Below are 18,407 nucleotides of genomic sequence, written 5' to 3' on the forward strand. Positions count from 1 at the left end.
GTGTGTATAAGGTGTATAAAATGACCTGCAGGCTGTGTATAAGGTGTATAGAATGACCTGCAGGCTGTGTGTATAAGGTGTATAGAATGACCTGCAGGCTGTGTGTATAAGGTGTATATAATGACCTGCAGGCTGTGTGTATAAGGTGTATATAATGACCTGCAGGCTGTGTGTATAAGGTGTATAGAATGACCTGCAGACTGTGTGTATAAGGTGTATAGAATGAGCTGCAGGCTGTGTGTATAAGGTGTATAGAATGACCTGCAGGCTGTGTGTATAAGGTGTATAGAATGACCTGCAGGCTGTGTGTATAAGGTGTATAGAATGACCTGCAGGCTGTGTGTATAAGGTGTATAGAATGACCTGCAGGCTGTGTGTATAAGGTGTATAGAATGACCTGCAAGCTGTGTGTATAAGGTGTATAGAATGACCTGCAGGCTGTGTGTATAAGGTGTATAGAATGAGCTGCAGGCTGTGTGTGTGTATAAGGTGTATATAATGACCTGCAGGCTGTGTGTATAAGGTGTATATAATGACCTGCAGGCTGTGTGTATAAGGTGTATAGAATGACCTGCAGGCTGTGTGTATAAGGTGTATAGAATGACCTGCAGGCTGTGTGTGTATAAGGTGTATAGAATGACCTGCAGGCTGTGTGTGTATAAGGTGTATAGAATGACCTGCAGGCTGTATGTATAAGGTGTATAGAATGAGCTGCAGGCTGTGTGTGTGTATAAGGTGTATAGAATGACCTGCAGGCTGTATGTATAAGGTGTATAGAATGAGCTGCAGGCTGTGTGTGTGTATAAGGTGTATAGAATGACCTGCAGGCTGTGTGTATAAGGTGTATAGAATGACCTGCAGGCTGTGTGTATAAGGTGTATATAATGACCTGCAGGCTGTGTGTATAAGGTGTATAAAATGACCTGCAGGCTGTGTATAAGGTGTATATAATGAGCTGCAGGCTGTGTGTATAAGGTGTATAGAATGACCTGCAGGCTGTGTGTATAAGGTGTATATAATGACCTGCAGGCTGTGTGTATACGGTGTATAGAATGACCTGCAGGCTGTGTGTATAAGGTGTATAGAATGAGCTGCAGGCTGTGTGTATAAGGTGTATAGAATGACCTGCAGGCCGTGTGTATACGGTGTATAGAATGACCTGCAGGCCGTGTGTATAAGGTGTATAGAATGAGCTGCAGGCCGTGTGTATAAGGTGTATAGAATGACCTGCAGGCCGTGTGTATAAGGTGTATAGAATGAGCTGCAGGCCGTGTGTATAAGGTGTATAGAATGACCTGTAGGCTGTGTGTATAAGGTGTATAGAATGAGCTGCAGGCTGTGTGTATAAGGTGTATAAAATGACCTGCAGGCTGTGTGTATAAGGTGTATAGAATGACCTGCGGGCTGTGTGTATAAGGTGTATATAACGACCTGCGGGCTGTGTGTATAAGGTGTATATAACGACCTGCGGGCTGTGTGTATAAGGTGTATATAATGACCTGCGGGCTGTGTGTATAAGGTGTATAGAATGACCTGCGGGCTGTGTGTATAAGGTGTATAGAATGACCTGCGGGCTGTGTGTATAAGGTGTATAGAATGACCTGCAGGCTGTGTGTATAAGGTGTATAGAATGACCTGCAGGCTGTGTGTATAAGGTGTATAGAATGACCTGCAGGCTGTGTGTATAAGGTGTATAGAATGACCTGCAGGCTGTGTGTATAAGGTGTATAGAATGACCTGCAGGCTGTGTGTATAAGGTGTATAGAATGACCTGCAGGCTTTGTGTATAAGGTGTATAGAATGACCTGCAGGCTGTGTGTATAAGGTGTATAGAATGACCTGCAGGCTGTGTGTATAAGGTGTATAGAATGACCTGCAGGCTGTGTGTATAAGGTGTATAGAATGACCTGCAGGCTGTGTGTATAAGGTGTATAGAATGACCTGCAGGCTGTGTGTATACGGTGTATAGAATGAGCTGCAGGCTGTGTGTGTGTATAAGGTGTATATAATGACCTGCAGGCTGTGTGTATAAGGTGTATAGAATGACCTGCAGGCTGTATGTATAAGGTGTATAGAATGAGCTGCAGGCTGTGTGTATAAGGTGTATAGAATGACCTGCAGGCTGTGTGTATAAGGTGTATAGAATGACCTGCAGGCTGTGTGTATAAGGTGTATAGAATGACCTGCAGGCTGTGTGTATAAAGTGTATAAAATGACCTGCAGGCTGTGTATAAGGTGTATATAATGAGCTGCAGGCTGTGTGTATAAGGTGTATAGAATGACCTGCAGGCTGTGTGTATAAGGTGTATAAAATGACCTGCAGGCTGTGTATAAGGTGTATATAATGAGCTGCAGGCTGTGTGTATAAGGTGTATAGAATGACCTGCAGGCTGTGTGTATAAGGTGTATAGAATGACCTGTAGGCTGTGTGTATAAGGTGTATAGAATGACCTGTAGGCTGTGTGTATAAGGTGTATAGAATGAGCTGCAGGCTGTGTGTATAAGGTGTATAGAATGACCTGCAGGCTGTGTGTGTATAAGGTGTATAGAATGACCTGCAGGCTGTGTGTATAAGGTGTATAGAATGACCTGCAGGCTGTGTGTATAAGGTGTATAGAATGACCTGCAGGCTGTGTGTATAAGGTGTATAGAATGACCTGCAGGCTGTGTGTTTAAGGTGTATATTATGACCTGCAGGCTGTGTGTGTATAAGGTGTATAGAGTGACCTGCAGGCTGTGTGTGTATAAGGTGTATTTAATGACCTGCAGGCTGTGTGTATAAGGTGTATAGAATGACCTGCAGGCTGTGTGTATAAGGTGTATAGAATGACCTGCAGGCTGTGTGTGTATAAGGTGTATAGAATGACCTGCAGGCTGTGTGTATAAGGTGTATAGAATGACCTGCAGGCTGTGTGTATAAGGTGTATAGAATGACCTGCAGGCTGTGTGTATAAGGTGTATAGAATGACCTGCAGGCTGTGTGTATAAGGTGTATAGAATGACCTGCAGGCTGTGTGTATAAGGTGTATAGAATGACCTGCAGGTTGTGTGTGTATAAGGTGTATAGAATGACCTGCAGGCTGTGTGTATAAGGTGTATGGAATGACCTGTAGGCTGTGTGTATAAGGTGTATAGAATGACCTGCAGGCTGTGTGTGTATAAGGTGTATAGAATGACCTGCAGGCTGTGTGTATAAGGTGTATAGAATGACCTGCAGGCTGTGTGTATAAGGTGTATAGAATGACCTGCAGGCTGTGTGTATAAGGTGTATAGAATGACCTGCAGGCTGTGTGTTTAAGGTGTATATTATGACCTGCAGGCTGTGTGTGTATAAGGTGTATAGAGTGACCTGCAGGCTGTGTGTGTATAAGGTGTATTTAATGACCTGCAGGCTGTGTGTATAAGGTGTATAGAATGACCTGCAGGCTGTGTGTGTATAAGGTGTATAGAATGACCTGCAGGCTGTGTGTATAAGGTGTATAGAATGACCTGCAGGCTGTGTGTATAAGGTGTATAGAATGACCTGCAGGCTGTGTGTATAAGGTGTATATAATGACCTGCAGGCTGTGTGTATAAGGTGTATATAATGACCTGCAGGCTGTGTGTATAAGGTGTATAGAATGACCTGCAGGCTGTGTGTATAAGGTGTATATAATGACCTGCAGGCTGTGTGTATAAGGTGTATAGAATGACCTGCAGGCTGTGTGTATAAGGTGTATATAATGACCTGCGGGCTGTGTGTATAAAGTGTATATAATGACCTGCGGGCTGTGTGCATAAGGTGTATATAATGACCTGTAGGCTGTGTGTATAAGGTGTATATAATGACCTGTAGGCTGTGTGTATAAGGTGTATAGAATGACCTGCGGGCTGTGTGTATAAGGTGTATAGAATGACCTGCGGGCTGTGTGTATAAGGTGTATAGAATGACCTGCGGGCTGTGTGTATAAGGTGTATAGAATGACCTGCAGGCTGTGTGTATAAGGTGTATAGAATGACCTGCAGGCTGTGTGTATAAGGTGTATAGAATGACCTGCAGGCTGTGTGTATAAGGTGTATAGAATGACCTGCAGGCTTTGTGTATAAGGTGTATAGAATGACCTGCAGGCTGTGTGTATAAGGTGTATAGAATGACCTGCAGGCTGTGTGTATAAGGTGTATAGAATGACCTGCAGGCTGTGTGTATAAGGTGTATAGAATGACCTGCAGGCTGTGTGTATACGGTGTATAGAATGAGCTGCAGGCTGTGTGTGTGTATAAGGTGTATATAATGACCTGCAGGCTGTGTGTATAAGGTGTATAGAATGAGCTGCAGGCTGTATGTATAAGGTGTATAGAATGAGCTGCAGGCTGTGTGTATAAGGTGTATAGAATGACCTGCAGGCTGTGTGTATAAGGTGTATAGAATGACCTGCAGGCTGTGTGTATAAGGTGTATAGAATGACCCGCAGGCTGTGTGTATAAGGTGTATAAAATGACCTGCAGGCTGTGTATAAGGTGTATATAATGAGCTGCAGGCTGTGTGTATAAGGTGTATAGAATGACCTGCAGGCTGTGTGTATAAGGTGTATAGAATGACCTGTAGGCTGTGTGTATAAGGTGTATAGAATGACCTGTAGGCTGTGTGTATAAGGTGTATAGAATGAGCTGCAGGCTGTGTGTATAAGGTGTATAGAATGACCTGCAGGCTGTGTGTATAAGGTGTATAGAATGACCTGCAGGCTGTGTGTATAAGGTGTATAGAATGACCTGCAGGCTGTGTGCATAAGGTGTATAGAATGAGCTGCAGGCTGTGTGCATAAGGTGTATAGAATGACCTGCAGGCTGTGTGCATAAGGTGTATAGAATGAGCTGCAGGCTGTGTGCATAAGGTGTATAGAATGACCTGCAGGCTGTGTGTATAAGGTGTATAGAATGACCTGCAGGCTGTGTGTATAAGGTGTATATAATGACCTGCGGGCTGTGTGTATAAAGTGTATATAATGACCTGCGGGCTGTGTGTATAAGGTGTATATAATGACCTGTAGGCTGTGTGTATAAGGTGTATATAATGACCTGTAGGCTGTGTGTATAAGGTGTATATAATGACCTGCAGGCTGTGTGTATAAGGTGTATATAATGACCTGCAGGCTGTGTGTATACGGTGTATATAACACATAAATGCATTCTGTGTTTAGATTTGTATCCTATTCCCAAGATATTTCATTATAGTATGCACATATTCCAAAATACGGAATATTCCGATATCCAAAACAGCCCCGGTCCCAAGCATTTTGGATATGGGAGACTCAACCTGTATTAGAATATCCGTAACTAGATTACAGTCTGATACAATGTGATCTCCTCTCAGGCACTTAGCTCAGAACCCATTCATCTGCGACTGCAATCTGAAGTGGCTGGCAGACTTTCTACGTACCAACCCCATAGAGACCAGTGGTGCCCGATGTGCCAGTCCTCGCCGGCTTGCTAACAAACGCATCGGACAAATAAAAAGCAAGAAGTTCAGATGCTCAGGTAAGGTCACGTTACTGACGGTTTCCCCCGGTTATTTTGGTTTTAGTGAATAACTATAATCAGCATCTTGCCACACATAGAACTTATTAAACTGTGTAAATGACACACAGACAATAACGTGTAAAACAATACTAAAGTATACAATAACCTACCAACAACTAGATGTGTATAAACAGAACAATCAATTGCAAATTCAGGCAGCGACGAGACAACGAACCTCAGTGATAAGTAGCACCATCATGACGGACACCAGTAGTCAGGAGAATGGCCCGAGAATCAGTTGGACAGGGGTGCAGTGTTTGAAAGAAAAACACAAGAAGAGGGCCCTGCTCGTGAGAACTTACTTTCCAGAATGAATGGGGCATACACACATAGGGAGGCACTAATGGCCTGATTCAGAGTTGGAATCAGGCCCTAAGTGAGGAGTAGAGATGGTAACAAAGGCAGAAGAGTTAGGAGAGCTGGTAGACTTGAAGATAGAGGTAAGTAATGAGGACATGCTTCAAGCCTTGGAGACTAGTGGCTGATCTAATAGAACCTGGGAGTGTCTTCCACAGATCTGGAGCAGCACGCACAAAATCCTGGGGGTAGATCATTGGCAGTGCGGAGGAGGTGGAAGGGAGTGCAGGTGGAAATGAGGTTGGAGATGTGTGATGGTCCTCCATGCTGACCATGTGACCCGTGCTTTGAAGTTGAAAGCGCAAATGTTGGAATGACAGTGGCTTTCTATAGCTATTTATCATAGCAGCCTTTCACATGACTGGGCAGCCAAGGCAAGGTGGATAGCTTATTAACAAAGCCGTGCATCGAAGATCTAAGACTACAGCTGGTCATTTAAAGAGAACCTTTCACCAGGTTAGTAAAGAAGGCAGAAGGGAGCAGTACAGGTCACATCCTGCTGGTCCCACTCCTGAGTAACTGACACATTGCAGGTCACATCCTGCTGGTCCCACTCCTGAGTAACTGACGCAGTACAGGTCACATCCTGCTGGTCCCACTCCTGAGTGACTGACGCAGTACAGGTCACATCCTGCTGGTCCCACTCCTGAGTGACTGACACATTGCAGGTCACATCCTGCTGGTCCCACTCCTGAGTAACTGACGCAGTACAGGTCACATCCTGCTGGTCCCACTCCTGAGTGACTGACGCAGTACAGGTCACATCCTGCTGGTCCCACTCCTGAGTGACTGACACATTGCAGGTCACATCCTGCTGGTCCCACTCCTGAGTAACTGACGCAGTACAGGTCACATCCTGCTGGTCCCACTCCTGAGTAACTGACGCAGTACAGGTCACATCCTGCTGGTCCCACTCCTGAGAGACTGACGCAGTACAGGTCACATCCAGCTGGTCCCACTCCTGAGAGACTGACTCAGTACAGGTCACATCCTGCTGGTCCCACTCCTGAGTGACTGACGCAGTACAGGTCACATCCTGCTGGTCCCTCTCCTGAGAGACTGACGCAGTACAGGTCACATCCTGCTGGTCCCACTCCTGAGTAACTGACGCAGTACAGGTCACATCCTGCTGGTCCCACTCCTGAGAGACTGACACAGTACAGGCAGGGGCGCTGAGAGGGGGGGGGAGCGGGTACAGATTACCTGGGCCTGGGCTTCCTGAGGGGTCCGCGCCGCTCCCCCCCTCACAGCAGTCCAGCACACAGCGTGTGCTGAGCTGCAGTTGGAGACTGCTCGTGGCTGCTGAGCAGCAGCCACAGCAGTCTCCTATGCCTGTGCGGGGGAGCGATCACACTGATCACGCCCCCCCCTGGCTTTGCGCCGGGCTGAGGGGGCTCAAAGCGCCCCCCCCTCCCTAGCGCGCAGCGCCACTTCACGGCGCTGCAAATCTTTTTTTTTCTCTCAGCAAGGGGGCGTGGCCACACCTCCCGCGATTAGGCCACGTCCCCCTATTGCCGGAGCCCACCACGGCTCTTGGCGGGCCTGAGTACAGGTCACATCCTGCTGGTCGCACTCCTGAGTGACTGATGCAGTACAGGTCACATCCTGCTGTCCCACTCCTGAGTGACTGACGCAGTACAGGTCACATCCTGCTGGTCCCATTCCTGAGTGACTGACGCAGTACAGGTCACATCCTGCTGGTCCCTCTCCTGAGTGACTGACTCAGTACAGGTCACATCCTGCTGGTCCCACTCCTGAGTGACTGACGCAGTACAGGTCACATCCTGCTGGTCCCTCTCCTGAGTGACTGACGCAGTACAGGTCACATCCTGCTAGTCCCACTCCTGAGTGACTGACTCAGTACAGGCCACATCCTGCTGGTCGCACTCCTGAGTGACTGACGCAGTACAGGTCACATCCTGCTGGTCCCACTCCTGAGTGACTGACACAGTACAGGTCACATCCTGCTGGTCCCACTCCGGAGTGGATGCTGGGAGGGTGGAACCACTTTGCAGAAGCGTTACTGTACTGTATAAGGTAGAGATTGTTTGCCCATTAGTGGAACAAAAGGAATAACATGGCATCACTTCAAAGCAGGAAAATGTTCCCGTACACTTGTCAGATTATATTTCATTATAAACCTGTTCAATACTGTACAGCAAGACCCAGTAAGGCACCATCGGCGCTGTCGGCCAGTAATATCATGCATGCTGCACTCATTATCTAATTGAATTTACCAACCCTTTCGGTCATGCCGATCAGATGTCGGACAGGGTCTGTTATGTTATTCAACTCATACACGCTGCAATTTGTGGCTAATTAAGTTATGGGACTGGTATGGGACCCCATAGAGGGGAGCGCACAATGGCCAGTCCTGGTGTGCAATTGGAAGTTCTAGTTTTCCTCACTTTTCAATGTAATTAAATTATTATAAGCAAAATATAATGAAGCATTGTTAATGTAAACCTTTTTATAATCATTTATCATTAATATTTTTATCTCCCCAGCTAAAGAACAATATTTTATCCCAGGTACGTATACCCAGTTATTTCATAAATCCTATATTGCATAAATGAGCAAAATAAGTACAGTATGTAATGTATAGTGCTGCATGATTTCAGTCTCTTATAGAACCGCAATGCAGCAGATTATATATATATATAACCTTTGAACTAAAATCCCCATAATCCTATTACTTCCATTACAACTGCTACTGATTTACAAGAGTAATAGATGGGCATGGTGAAAGCTGGAGACGGGTTGGGTATAAGATCCCGGTGGTCGGGATGCCGCTGTTCAGAATACCGACAGCGCCATCCTACATCCCCTAGAGACTGCAGATTGCCGATCCATGTTAGTTAACGCTCCAGACTTTTCCCTACAAGGGTAAAACCCAAACAAGCACAACGATTTGCAGCAACATAAACCATATTCATCTGTGACTCACTGGTCTGCGTTCAACTGCGACTCCTCCCAGCATGCTTTACAAACGCCGGTGCCGGGGCGGCATTGCCGCCTGTAATACACTGAGGTGTCATGTAAAGCAGATGTTGTCCTCCATCCTAGTTTCATAAACATGAACCGCTGGAGTCTGACGCCTTCACGCCCAACGCGCTCCGGCCTCGCATTAAGAACTGAGATGTTCTCAAAACATAAAACAAATGCTGTAGGACTTGCTGGCCACATACATTTTGTTTTTCTTTCCTAAATCAAAACCGTATGACATGATGCTTCTGCAGATACTTCTACTTTTAGAAATAAAAAGGTAGATTAAAAGCACAATTTTCAATTTGTATATCATTTTAACATATAGATGATTTAACAGGGGCAGTGAACATGCAAATAATAAAGATACCCCAATGCTTATAATAATGTTGTTTATAATGTTCTCCTTTCATACCATTTGTTAATGTATGCTGTATTGTGCAGTTATGCTGTACTCTGACACCATATGCTACTTTATCCTGTACTATGACACTACATGCTGCCTTATGCTGTACTGTGATGCTATATGCTGCCTTATGCTGTACTCTGACACCATATGCTACTTTATCCTGTACTGTGACACTACATGCTGCCTTATGCTGTACTCTGATACCATATGCTGCCTTATACTGTACTCTGATACCATATGCTGCCTTATACTGTACTCTGATACCATATGCTGCCTTATACTGTACGGTTACACTACACGCTGCCTTATGTTGTAATGTGCTGCCTTATGCTGTAGTCTGATACCATACTCTGCCTTATACTGTACGGTTACACTACACGCTGCCTTATGTTGTAATGTGCCTGCTATATGCTGCCTTACACTGTACTCTGATACCATACTCTGCCTTATACTGTACGGTTACACTACACGCTGCCTTATGTTGTAATGTGCTGTTTTGTTCTGCCTTATGCTGTAGTCTGATACCATACTCTGCCTTATACTGTACGGTTACACTACACGCTGCCTTATGTTGTAATGTGCTGCTTTGTGCTGCCTTATACTGTACTCTGATACCATACTCTGCCTTATACTGTACGGTTACACTACACGCTGCCTTATGTTGTAATGTGCCTGCTATATGCTGCTTTATGCTGTAATCTGATACCATATGCTGCCTTATACTGTACGGTTACACTACACGCTGCCTTATGTTGTAATATGCCGCTATATGCTGCCTTATGCTGTAATCTGATACCATATGCTGCCTTATACACGCTGCCTTATGTTGTAATGTGCCCGCTATATGCTGCTTTATGCTGTAGTCTGATACCATACACTGTATGCTGCCTTATGCTGTACTATGACTCTATGTGCTGCCTTATGCTGTACTGTGACACTATGTGCTGCCTTATGCTGTACTGTGACGCTACATGCTGCCTTATGCTGTACTATGACTCTATGTGCTGCCTTATGCTGTACTATGACGCTATGTACTGCCTTATGCTGTACTGTGACGCTACATGCTGCCTTATGCTGTACTATGACTATGTGCTGCCTTATGCTGTACTATGACTCTATGTGCTGCCTTATGCTGTACTGTGACGCTATGTGCTGCCTTATGCTGTACTGTGACGCTACATGCTGCCTTATGCTGTACTGTGACGCTATGTGCTGCCTTATGCTGTACTATGACTATGTGTTGCCTTATGCTGTACTGTGATGCTATGTGCTGCCTTATGCTGTACTGTGACGCTATGTGCTGCCTTATGCTGTACTGTGACACTACATGCTGCCTTATGCTGTACTATGACGCTATGTACTACCTTATGCTGTACTGTGACACTACATGCTGCCTTATGCTGTACTGTGACACTATGTACTGCCTTATGCTGTACTGTGACACTACATGCTGCCTTATGCTGTACTATGACGCTACGCACTGCCTTATGCTGCACTATGACGCTATGTACTGCCTTATGCTGTACTGTGACACTACATGCTGCCTTATGCTGTACTATGACGCTATGTGCTGCCTTATCAGTCTAATACTTATTTTTACCATAATTTAAACATCTGAAAGTTAACAGAACAAGTGGGGATAGGTTTCTGTAAATGTCTGACCTTCTCTGGGATCTAGAAAGCAGTATTGGGTGGATTTCAGGGCCTTTAATTCCTACGGATGTCCCGGTTTCTAGATTTCAAAAATTACTCTAACCATGTCTTAAATATCGGCAAAGTGGTGAATTAGCATTAACCCCTGATAAAGCGGCTCTCTGGATAGAAATGTGCAATGAAGGGAACAGCAGGACTGTGCTGTGTAACAGAGCAATAAAACACACAAACTAAAATAAGGACACAAGAAGAAAAAAAAGCGATATGCAAATGCCATAGATACATTAGTTATATGAGGGTGCAAAATCTTTTTTTATGTAAGTCTTATCCATGGTTCTGGGTCACAGTTTACGGTACAGCAGTCTTGCTAGTGGCATTAATTCAGTGCTGTGTATTGTATATATCTTTTTTGTATCTTTATGCAGGAACAGAGGACTATCAGCTCAATAGTGAATGCAACAGCGATGTCGTGTGTCCACCCAAGTGCAGATGTGAATCTAATGTGGTGGATTGTTCCAACCTGAAGCTGTCCAAAATACCAGAGCGTATTCCACAGTCTACATCAGAGCTGTATGTATGAGAGCCCTCTGGAACTGTACCTCTGGCAGCACGTGTTACTCTCTGTACATCAGCGTAGCGCCCCCTGCTGGGCAGCTGATATCACACGCTCTCACACTCTTTCATGCAACTAATTCAGATGGACAGTTTTATGACTCAAATCGCTGTTGGATTCCCAGTTTTAGACAAAGCTTTGTGAGAATTTACCAAATTAATTGGCTTAATAATCTCAATGTCTCTGGGTCTTACATAATGACTTGCTGATATTACACCTGGGTTTTGTAATCCTGAATGGCTTTTCATTTTACCACTCGTGTGTTAGGCTGGAGACGGCATTCTGGTTCCTATAAGCTCCGCCCTATGCGGCATGAATGCTTGTCTGCCCCTAACCAGCTTGATCCTACGATGATGGTACAATGAATGACAGTAGCCTATCATCCATTAAAATTGTTGTTATTCTCTCCCAAATATTTAGTACTGCTTGTTTGAGCAGAGTTGTACGTTATGCCGATGTTTTCGCAGTCGATTGTCATTCGCCTGCGTATGCGTCTGAGTCGCACTGCGCAAGGTACAGTATTGTAGTCGCTCATAGCGAGGATTTATTAGTTTTGTGATTGACAGCCAGGGGGGGTGAAAACAGGGAGTGTCAGCTTAAAACGCATGTGTGTCGCGACCGTTTCGGAGAAGTGTCACCTCCTGCGTCTGTTGATCCCGTATGCAAGAAATATGGCTCCGGCGTCTCAGTTTCCGTGCCTATTCTGCGCGACCATAGATTTACTCAGGACTACTAACATCGAAGGATCTGCGGCCGATGTGCGTCTTTGCACGCAGATGCTTGGATTTGTAAAGATGCCTTCGATACATATCCCGGCGGCTGCAACATTTGCAGATTTTCGCACAGCAGCTGCGGTGCAAATAGCGTACAACTTTGAAGCAGGCCCTAAATTCTGCATGTAACTGTGCTGTCACCACAACGCTCTGCCTGCTCTTTTGCTTCTATCATTTTAAAATACTTTGCATTTAATTTTAAAATACTTTACATTTCCAGACGTTTGAACAACAATGAGATTGCGACTCTAGAAGCTACCGGGCTCTTCAGGAAACTCCCGCACCTCAAAAAGGTGTAAGTAGCCATGTTGTCTGCTAGGTCACACTAATCACTATCCAGGTCATGTGTCCGCCACGTAGATCACATGACCAGAATGACTCCTTGACGGCTCTTACAGACAAAAGCTTTTCACAGGTCTGATACGTCCTGCCTCACCCTGGTGCTCGGTAGCTGAACGGCTCTTCAAATAGGGTTTATTGAACACTGTGGAACACACTGTTAGTACATACAGTATCAACATGCAGAGTAAACGGGTCATGAATGAAGCCTGTATTATTGCGTTACTAGTGCTAACATGATCCGTGCTCTGGGAACACTTGTGTGTACTGCTGGCACTATCTTCATAGGCTTCATTAAACCACATTTCAAGTGTCACTTAATCAGTGTTCATCAAGCTTTAAACACCTCCGAGACAGGCCGAGCTGTGGACACACGAGGCGCGCCCATGTGTATGAGCTCTAGTGGTGTTAATCTCTGGGGACCATTGAGGGAATATGCATTGTATAATCACCTAACAATCAGAGGTACCCTAACAAATCAGAAAGCATTAGCAATAGATGGCGATTAGCGAGACAAACCTAAATATCTTTTCAGCATATTCCGACAAGCCTTCATGTATCAGCAGACTGAATGGCGCCAGGCATGGCATTACAACCCTTTTATATGTCTCTTCCAGCAACCTGAGCAACAATAAAATCTCGGAAATTGAGGATGGGGCGTTTGAGGGCGCGGCACCAGTGAGCGAGTTACATCTCACAGCCAATCACCTGGAGTCTGTGCGAAGCGGCATGTTCCGTGGTCTGGAGGGACTGAGAACATTGTGAGTAGGAATAGTGTTTGTACAATGGAGTATATAGGAAAGATTCCTGGGCTGCACACTGAGATTTGTCTGTTTCTGTGCCTGCAATTAGTCTCATCAGGTAGCACCTCCCATTATATATATTCAGGGTGTGCAGTCCAGGAATCTTTCCCATATACTCCATTTAATGTGCTTTATTGCACACCTGAGGGAAAGGAGACACCCTCAGTCTGGATTAGCACCCCTTCCTTATTGGTTTAAAAGCATGGAGTCTGGTAATGTATATGCACACTAGTATTGGGCACAATTCTAGGTAAGTCCTACAAGTTATATACTGTAGTGCAACTTTGGTTCATTTTTATGGCATGGGTCCCCCTGGATTGCTTTGGTTGATCTGTTTCAGGGCACTGCATTATAACACATTTTTCTTTTATAACACATTTTAACCCTTCACTGTGTGTTTATTATACATGTACTTCACTTTTTATTTTCATTCTTTATATGCAGCTGTGGCTGCTCTTAACTATCTCTTTACACTGCACTTTTCTTACTATGGCGGTACCCTGGGGCGACTTAGCTGGGCCAGTTTGGGGGTGTCCTGCGCTCTGGATTTGAACCCTAGTATGTTAGGCACCTACCCTAAAGAGGTTACCTGGATATGGTGGGTAGGCCCATAACCTTGGCCATGATTATGCTAAAAACCTCTATTGATTGCAAAATGTAATTGCATTTATATATTATCAGTAATTTGGAGTTGTGCACCTGAGATTTGTCTGTTTCTGTGTTTGTACAATGCCATAGTTGCACCATCATAGTGGACTAAGTATACTGTAATGCATGTGTGGTAGATTAAACCAGGGGGTAAAAGAGGAGGGGTTGTTGTGTCATCTAAGTTTCGTTGTTTGATCATTTCTGGGCATTTGGGTGTTAAACGTAAGGCAGGCTCCCCTTACCCAGGTAATGCACATGTATGAACATTCTAAAGGGAATAATTGGTTTATGGACACAGCTGATGTTGTTCCGAACTCAGTTGTCATCCCAGGTCATTCACAAAATGAAGCTAATTGTTGTACATGTCATTTCTGCCTCACAGGATGCTCAGGAATAACAGGGTCAGCTGTGTACATAATGACAGCTTCACTGGACTCAGGAACGTCCGGCTCCTGTCCCTGTATGACAACCAGATAAGCACCATCACCCCAGGAGCCTTCGACACGCTGCAGTCTCTCTCCACCCTGTAAGTACTGAGTGCTAAGTTTGCAGCAGGAGTGAGGTTAGTGGGGGTTACAGGTAGGATCCCAATAACCAGGGAGCATGAAGAGCCACCAGGTCATTGGAAACTGCGTGCTGACACAGGGCCTGATTCAGAGCCGCTCGCTCTGAATCAGGGCCAGGCTTTTTTATTGTTGGAGCAGCCTCTCGGCCGCTCGCATAGCTGTGGGTGACCACCCACAGCTATAGCGAGCGGCCATGATGATGGTCACGATGGTCAAGACAATCGTGACCATCAGGCTTACGACGAGACTCTTGTGGTAGGGTCTCGTTCATCGCAAGCCCCAGAGAGCTTTCAGCTCTAACAGAGCCGGAAGCTCTCCACTGACATCACTCTTGATGTCAGTGGGGCCGCCCCCAAACGGCAAGCGTTCCCTCGGGAACGCCTCCGTTTGGGCAGCCACCCCCCAGCCCGCCCACCAAATGGGGCGAGCTGTCACTCAACATTGACAGCTCGCCCCCTTTGATGCGAGACCCGGAGCGATGGATTGCCCGTCACTAGCCGTGTCTCGCGCGTGCACACGACGGAGCCGGCTCCGTCGTGCGCATGTGCTGTGGGCCGCCATCGACCCGGTTGCGAGCGCTCAGCACTTGCGACCGGGTCTGAATCAGTCCCACGGTCACTACTAGTTATGCCTGCCTACTTTCACTGACTGCACTCACTGGCAAGAGGTCAGATGTACACATAGATGGGGGCACCACTAATGTGACTTGTACCCCTGTATGGCGGTCTCTGGCTACATGTGCCTGCTTTCCAGGAAAAAGAAGCTCCTAATGCTATAGAAATATAAGGAGATGATTGGTGGCCAACAGATGGCGATGTAGAGCTTTGTCATTTGCTTATTGATTTGGGAAGTTGCTCTTTAACCAGAGCTGTATTAAGGCTCTGGTTAAAGAGGGGAGGGGAGCAAGGCCACATAATAATACCCCTATGGTCTTGACAAGTATTGAGAGATAGCATGGTAGAAAATGAGAGAGGCCAACAGATAATCGGCCAGTGCCCAAGATTATGATGCCATTAGGTGGTAGAGCTTATCAGCGTTACCAGTTCATGTCATACGGACAATGGCGGGTGATGTGCGGACAGGATAGTACTAGGAGTCCTCTGAAATCAAAGGGGCCTGGACATGTGCTCCCTGGTACCCTGCAATCCAGCCCTGTGCAAAGGTGGCCGCACATCTTTCCATATTGCAAGTGAATCTGTTCATTCCCAGGCATGTTGGTAATGGGCATGGCGGCTGGATTGTGACTGCCATCTTTGTGCTGTCATCGTCCATCGGCACTAGCAGACTCCAAACAGCACCAGAAATGTATTAGCCGGTCGGCCTGTGCAGCAGGCGGAGGTATGCCCGTTACATTGGCCACCTATGGGGTGACCTAACAAGAGAGACCTATTGTGACGCACAGCGCTATGGATGAGCGGCAGAATTATTCCAAGTGTCAGCAATTAGGGATCACTGTTAATTACACGTATTTTGTTGCAATTTGAGTGTTTTTCTGTTTGCTGATCGTTTTGTTGCTGGCAGACACCCAGTTTGTGTTTGTCTTATACCAGTGTTGTTTTACGCCTTCTTGCAGAATGTCTGCGCTATTGTCTTTTTTCTCTACTGTGACTATATAGCTTTATAGAGACTCGTAGAAAAAGTGTAGTGAGAGCAGAACCTCGAGACGCACCAAATCGTGCAGGCGATTATCATACAGCGCAGTATTGCACCATGATAGGATTGTGCGTGACATCGTCTCACATCTACGCATCTCACATTCCCTGCAGATTCTTCATCTATGGTGGGCTGGGGGGGTCCACACCTGGCTCACGAGTCACCGCCATGTTATTTAGCCGGCTTTAGCAGTTTCAGGCGAGTAGTGAGAAAATATATTCATAAGTAACGAGAGAGAGAGAGAGAGAGAGAGAGAGAAGGCCCGGCCTATAACCTGATCTTCGGCATGAGATACTGCTGAGCAACTTTAAATTTAAATATTGATCCAGTTTATGTGTTTGTAGATGTTCCCTTTAACTAAGAGGCTGAATTTTAATGACCCTTCATGAAGTCTTCCGCTACTGTTTGACTTTATTGGCAACTGCATCAATTTATAAATGGTGCTCGCTGTAGTAAAGGGTTACGAGGAGACATCGCAGCTTTTATGCAAAGTCTTCCCTTAAAGTTCAGAATCAGCAGATGAACATTCCTCGTCCGTGTCTCCCAGCCTTTGTCGTAGCTCCCGACTTCCCCGGATTCAGCATAGACTCTCTTTATGCCGTCATCCTGTTAGGGCCCAGACTACAAGTATTTATGGCATTCATCTCTGCTATTAGCAGGCCCTTTCTACTTCAGGGTCCATAGGGGGTCCACAGGGTTGACCTTGGGGTATAGCTGGATCTGGATCCACGGGCACCACGCAGTTAAAGCTTTGCTGCTCCCAGGATGCACTTGGGTCCGTCCTCCTCTATACCCCGCCCCGGCCACAGGCACCTCAGTTTTAGTTGGTGCCCGGCCGGAGTCGGGTCACCCTGTCGCAGTGGGGCTGCAGGAGCAGCCCCTAAGCTTTATTTTAAAAGAGAAATTTTTTATTTTTTTCTTCTTTTTTTACACTTTTAGAGCGGCAGCATCAGACTGTCCTTTAGGACGTCCACGCTGCCGCTCCTTCTCCCCGCTGGCGCCGCGACGCCAGTACAGCTCTGGGGATCGCGGCGGGACCCCAGAGCCTGTACTAGCCGGGCTCTGGGGACTCCCTTGACTGCTGCCGGACGCGACGGGGATCAGGTAAGCCGCGGGTCGCCGCGTGCGGCGGCCCGCGGATACTTCAATGCAGTCAGGAGCCTCCGGTCTCTGGGGACAGACCGGAGGCGCTAGCGGCGGCGGCGGGCTCCCCCTCAATTGAGGAATACCCCGCGTGTCCGCTAGACCACCAGGGTATCAGGCTGGTAGCGGGACCGGCAACCCGGGGGTTAATTGCTAGCCAGGGGAGGCAGCCTTCCCTGTCTAGCGGCTCCTCCCCTCAGCTCAGCGCGCCTTTCAACTAGGAGTCTGGCGTCGCTGAGCTGCTCTTATCTCTCGGCCACTCCTCCTCTGAGGTCTCCGGCGGCCATCTTTACTGGCACATCGCAGACTCCCAGGCGGTATCAAGTGGACTGGTCCCCCTGTGTACCTCTCCCCTGCTAAAGGACAGTGTACACAGCGCTATAGCCCTCCCAGACACTGAATCTGGGCGGTTGATTGTAGCGGAAGGTGCAGTGAGTATAACTTTTCTGCATTGTATGTGACTATTGCTAGTGCTGCCTGTCTGTGACTTATTCTCCTTACTGTCAGCTTATAACTATCCCTTTCCTTCTCCTACGGCCCGGCAGGTGTGTGGGGGAAGGGCGTTTTTCTGAGACCCTCACATATATAAAACACGTATTTGTGGGGTCAGTCACATACTGTTGTGTGCTACACAGTACCATATCTGGGCTGTTGTTTCGCATACTGGTGAGTGCGCGGGTGTTAAAACCGTAATTCCTCTGGTGATACCTATTTCTTGTGTATTTACGGTATCATGTCGGATGAGGAGACTGAGCGCTCTGTGGCTCCTGTGCTATTTTCCTGCAGACGCTGTGCTGCTGGAGTTGATGGGGAGGACTTATCTCAGGATGGTCTGTGCCAGCTGGTACCGGGCCCCTCCAACCCCCCTGTATCACAGGACCCTCCTTGGGCGATGTTTTCACAGGTGCT

At 46.6% G+C, this 18,407-nt stretch overlaps 1 protein-coding gene across 4 annotated transcripts in view; it reads left to right on the plus strand.

Moving 5' to 3' along the window:
• The window catches only part of SLIT1 (slit guidance ligand 1), a 379,066-nt gene that overhangs the window by 291,998 nt on the left and 68,661 nt on the right, over nucleotides 1-18,407 (plus strand). For all 4 annotated transcript variants that reach the window (XM_088449965.1, XM_088449966.1, XM_088449967.1 and 1 more), the window contains exons 14-19: nucleotides 5,351-5,514; nucleotides 8,421-8,444; nucleotides 11,386-11,530; nucleotides 12,567-12,641; nucleotides 13,303-13,446; nucleotides 14,519-14,662. In XM_088449965.1, coding sequence (XP_088306091.1) covers nucleotides 5,351-5,514; nucleotides 8,421-8,444; nucleotides 11,386-11,530; nucleotides 12,567-12,641; nucleotides 13,303-13,446; nucleotides 14,519-14,662 — 696 coding nt within the window. The remainder of the gene's footprint in view (nucleotides 1-5,350; nucleotides 5,515-8,420; nucleotides 8,445-11,385; nucleotides 11,531-12,566; nucleotides 12,642-13,302; nucleotides 13,447-14,518; nucleotides 14,663-18,407) is intronic.

This window comes from Taudactylus pleione, unplaced genomic scaffold (genome assembly GCF_031769625.1).
Source record: "Taudactylus pleione unplaced genomic scaffold, aTauple2 ptg000502l, whole genome shotgun sequence".
Classification (NCBI taxonomy): Eukaryota; Metazoa; Chordata; class Amphibia; order Anura; family Myobatrachidae; genus Taudactylus; species Taudactylus pleione.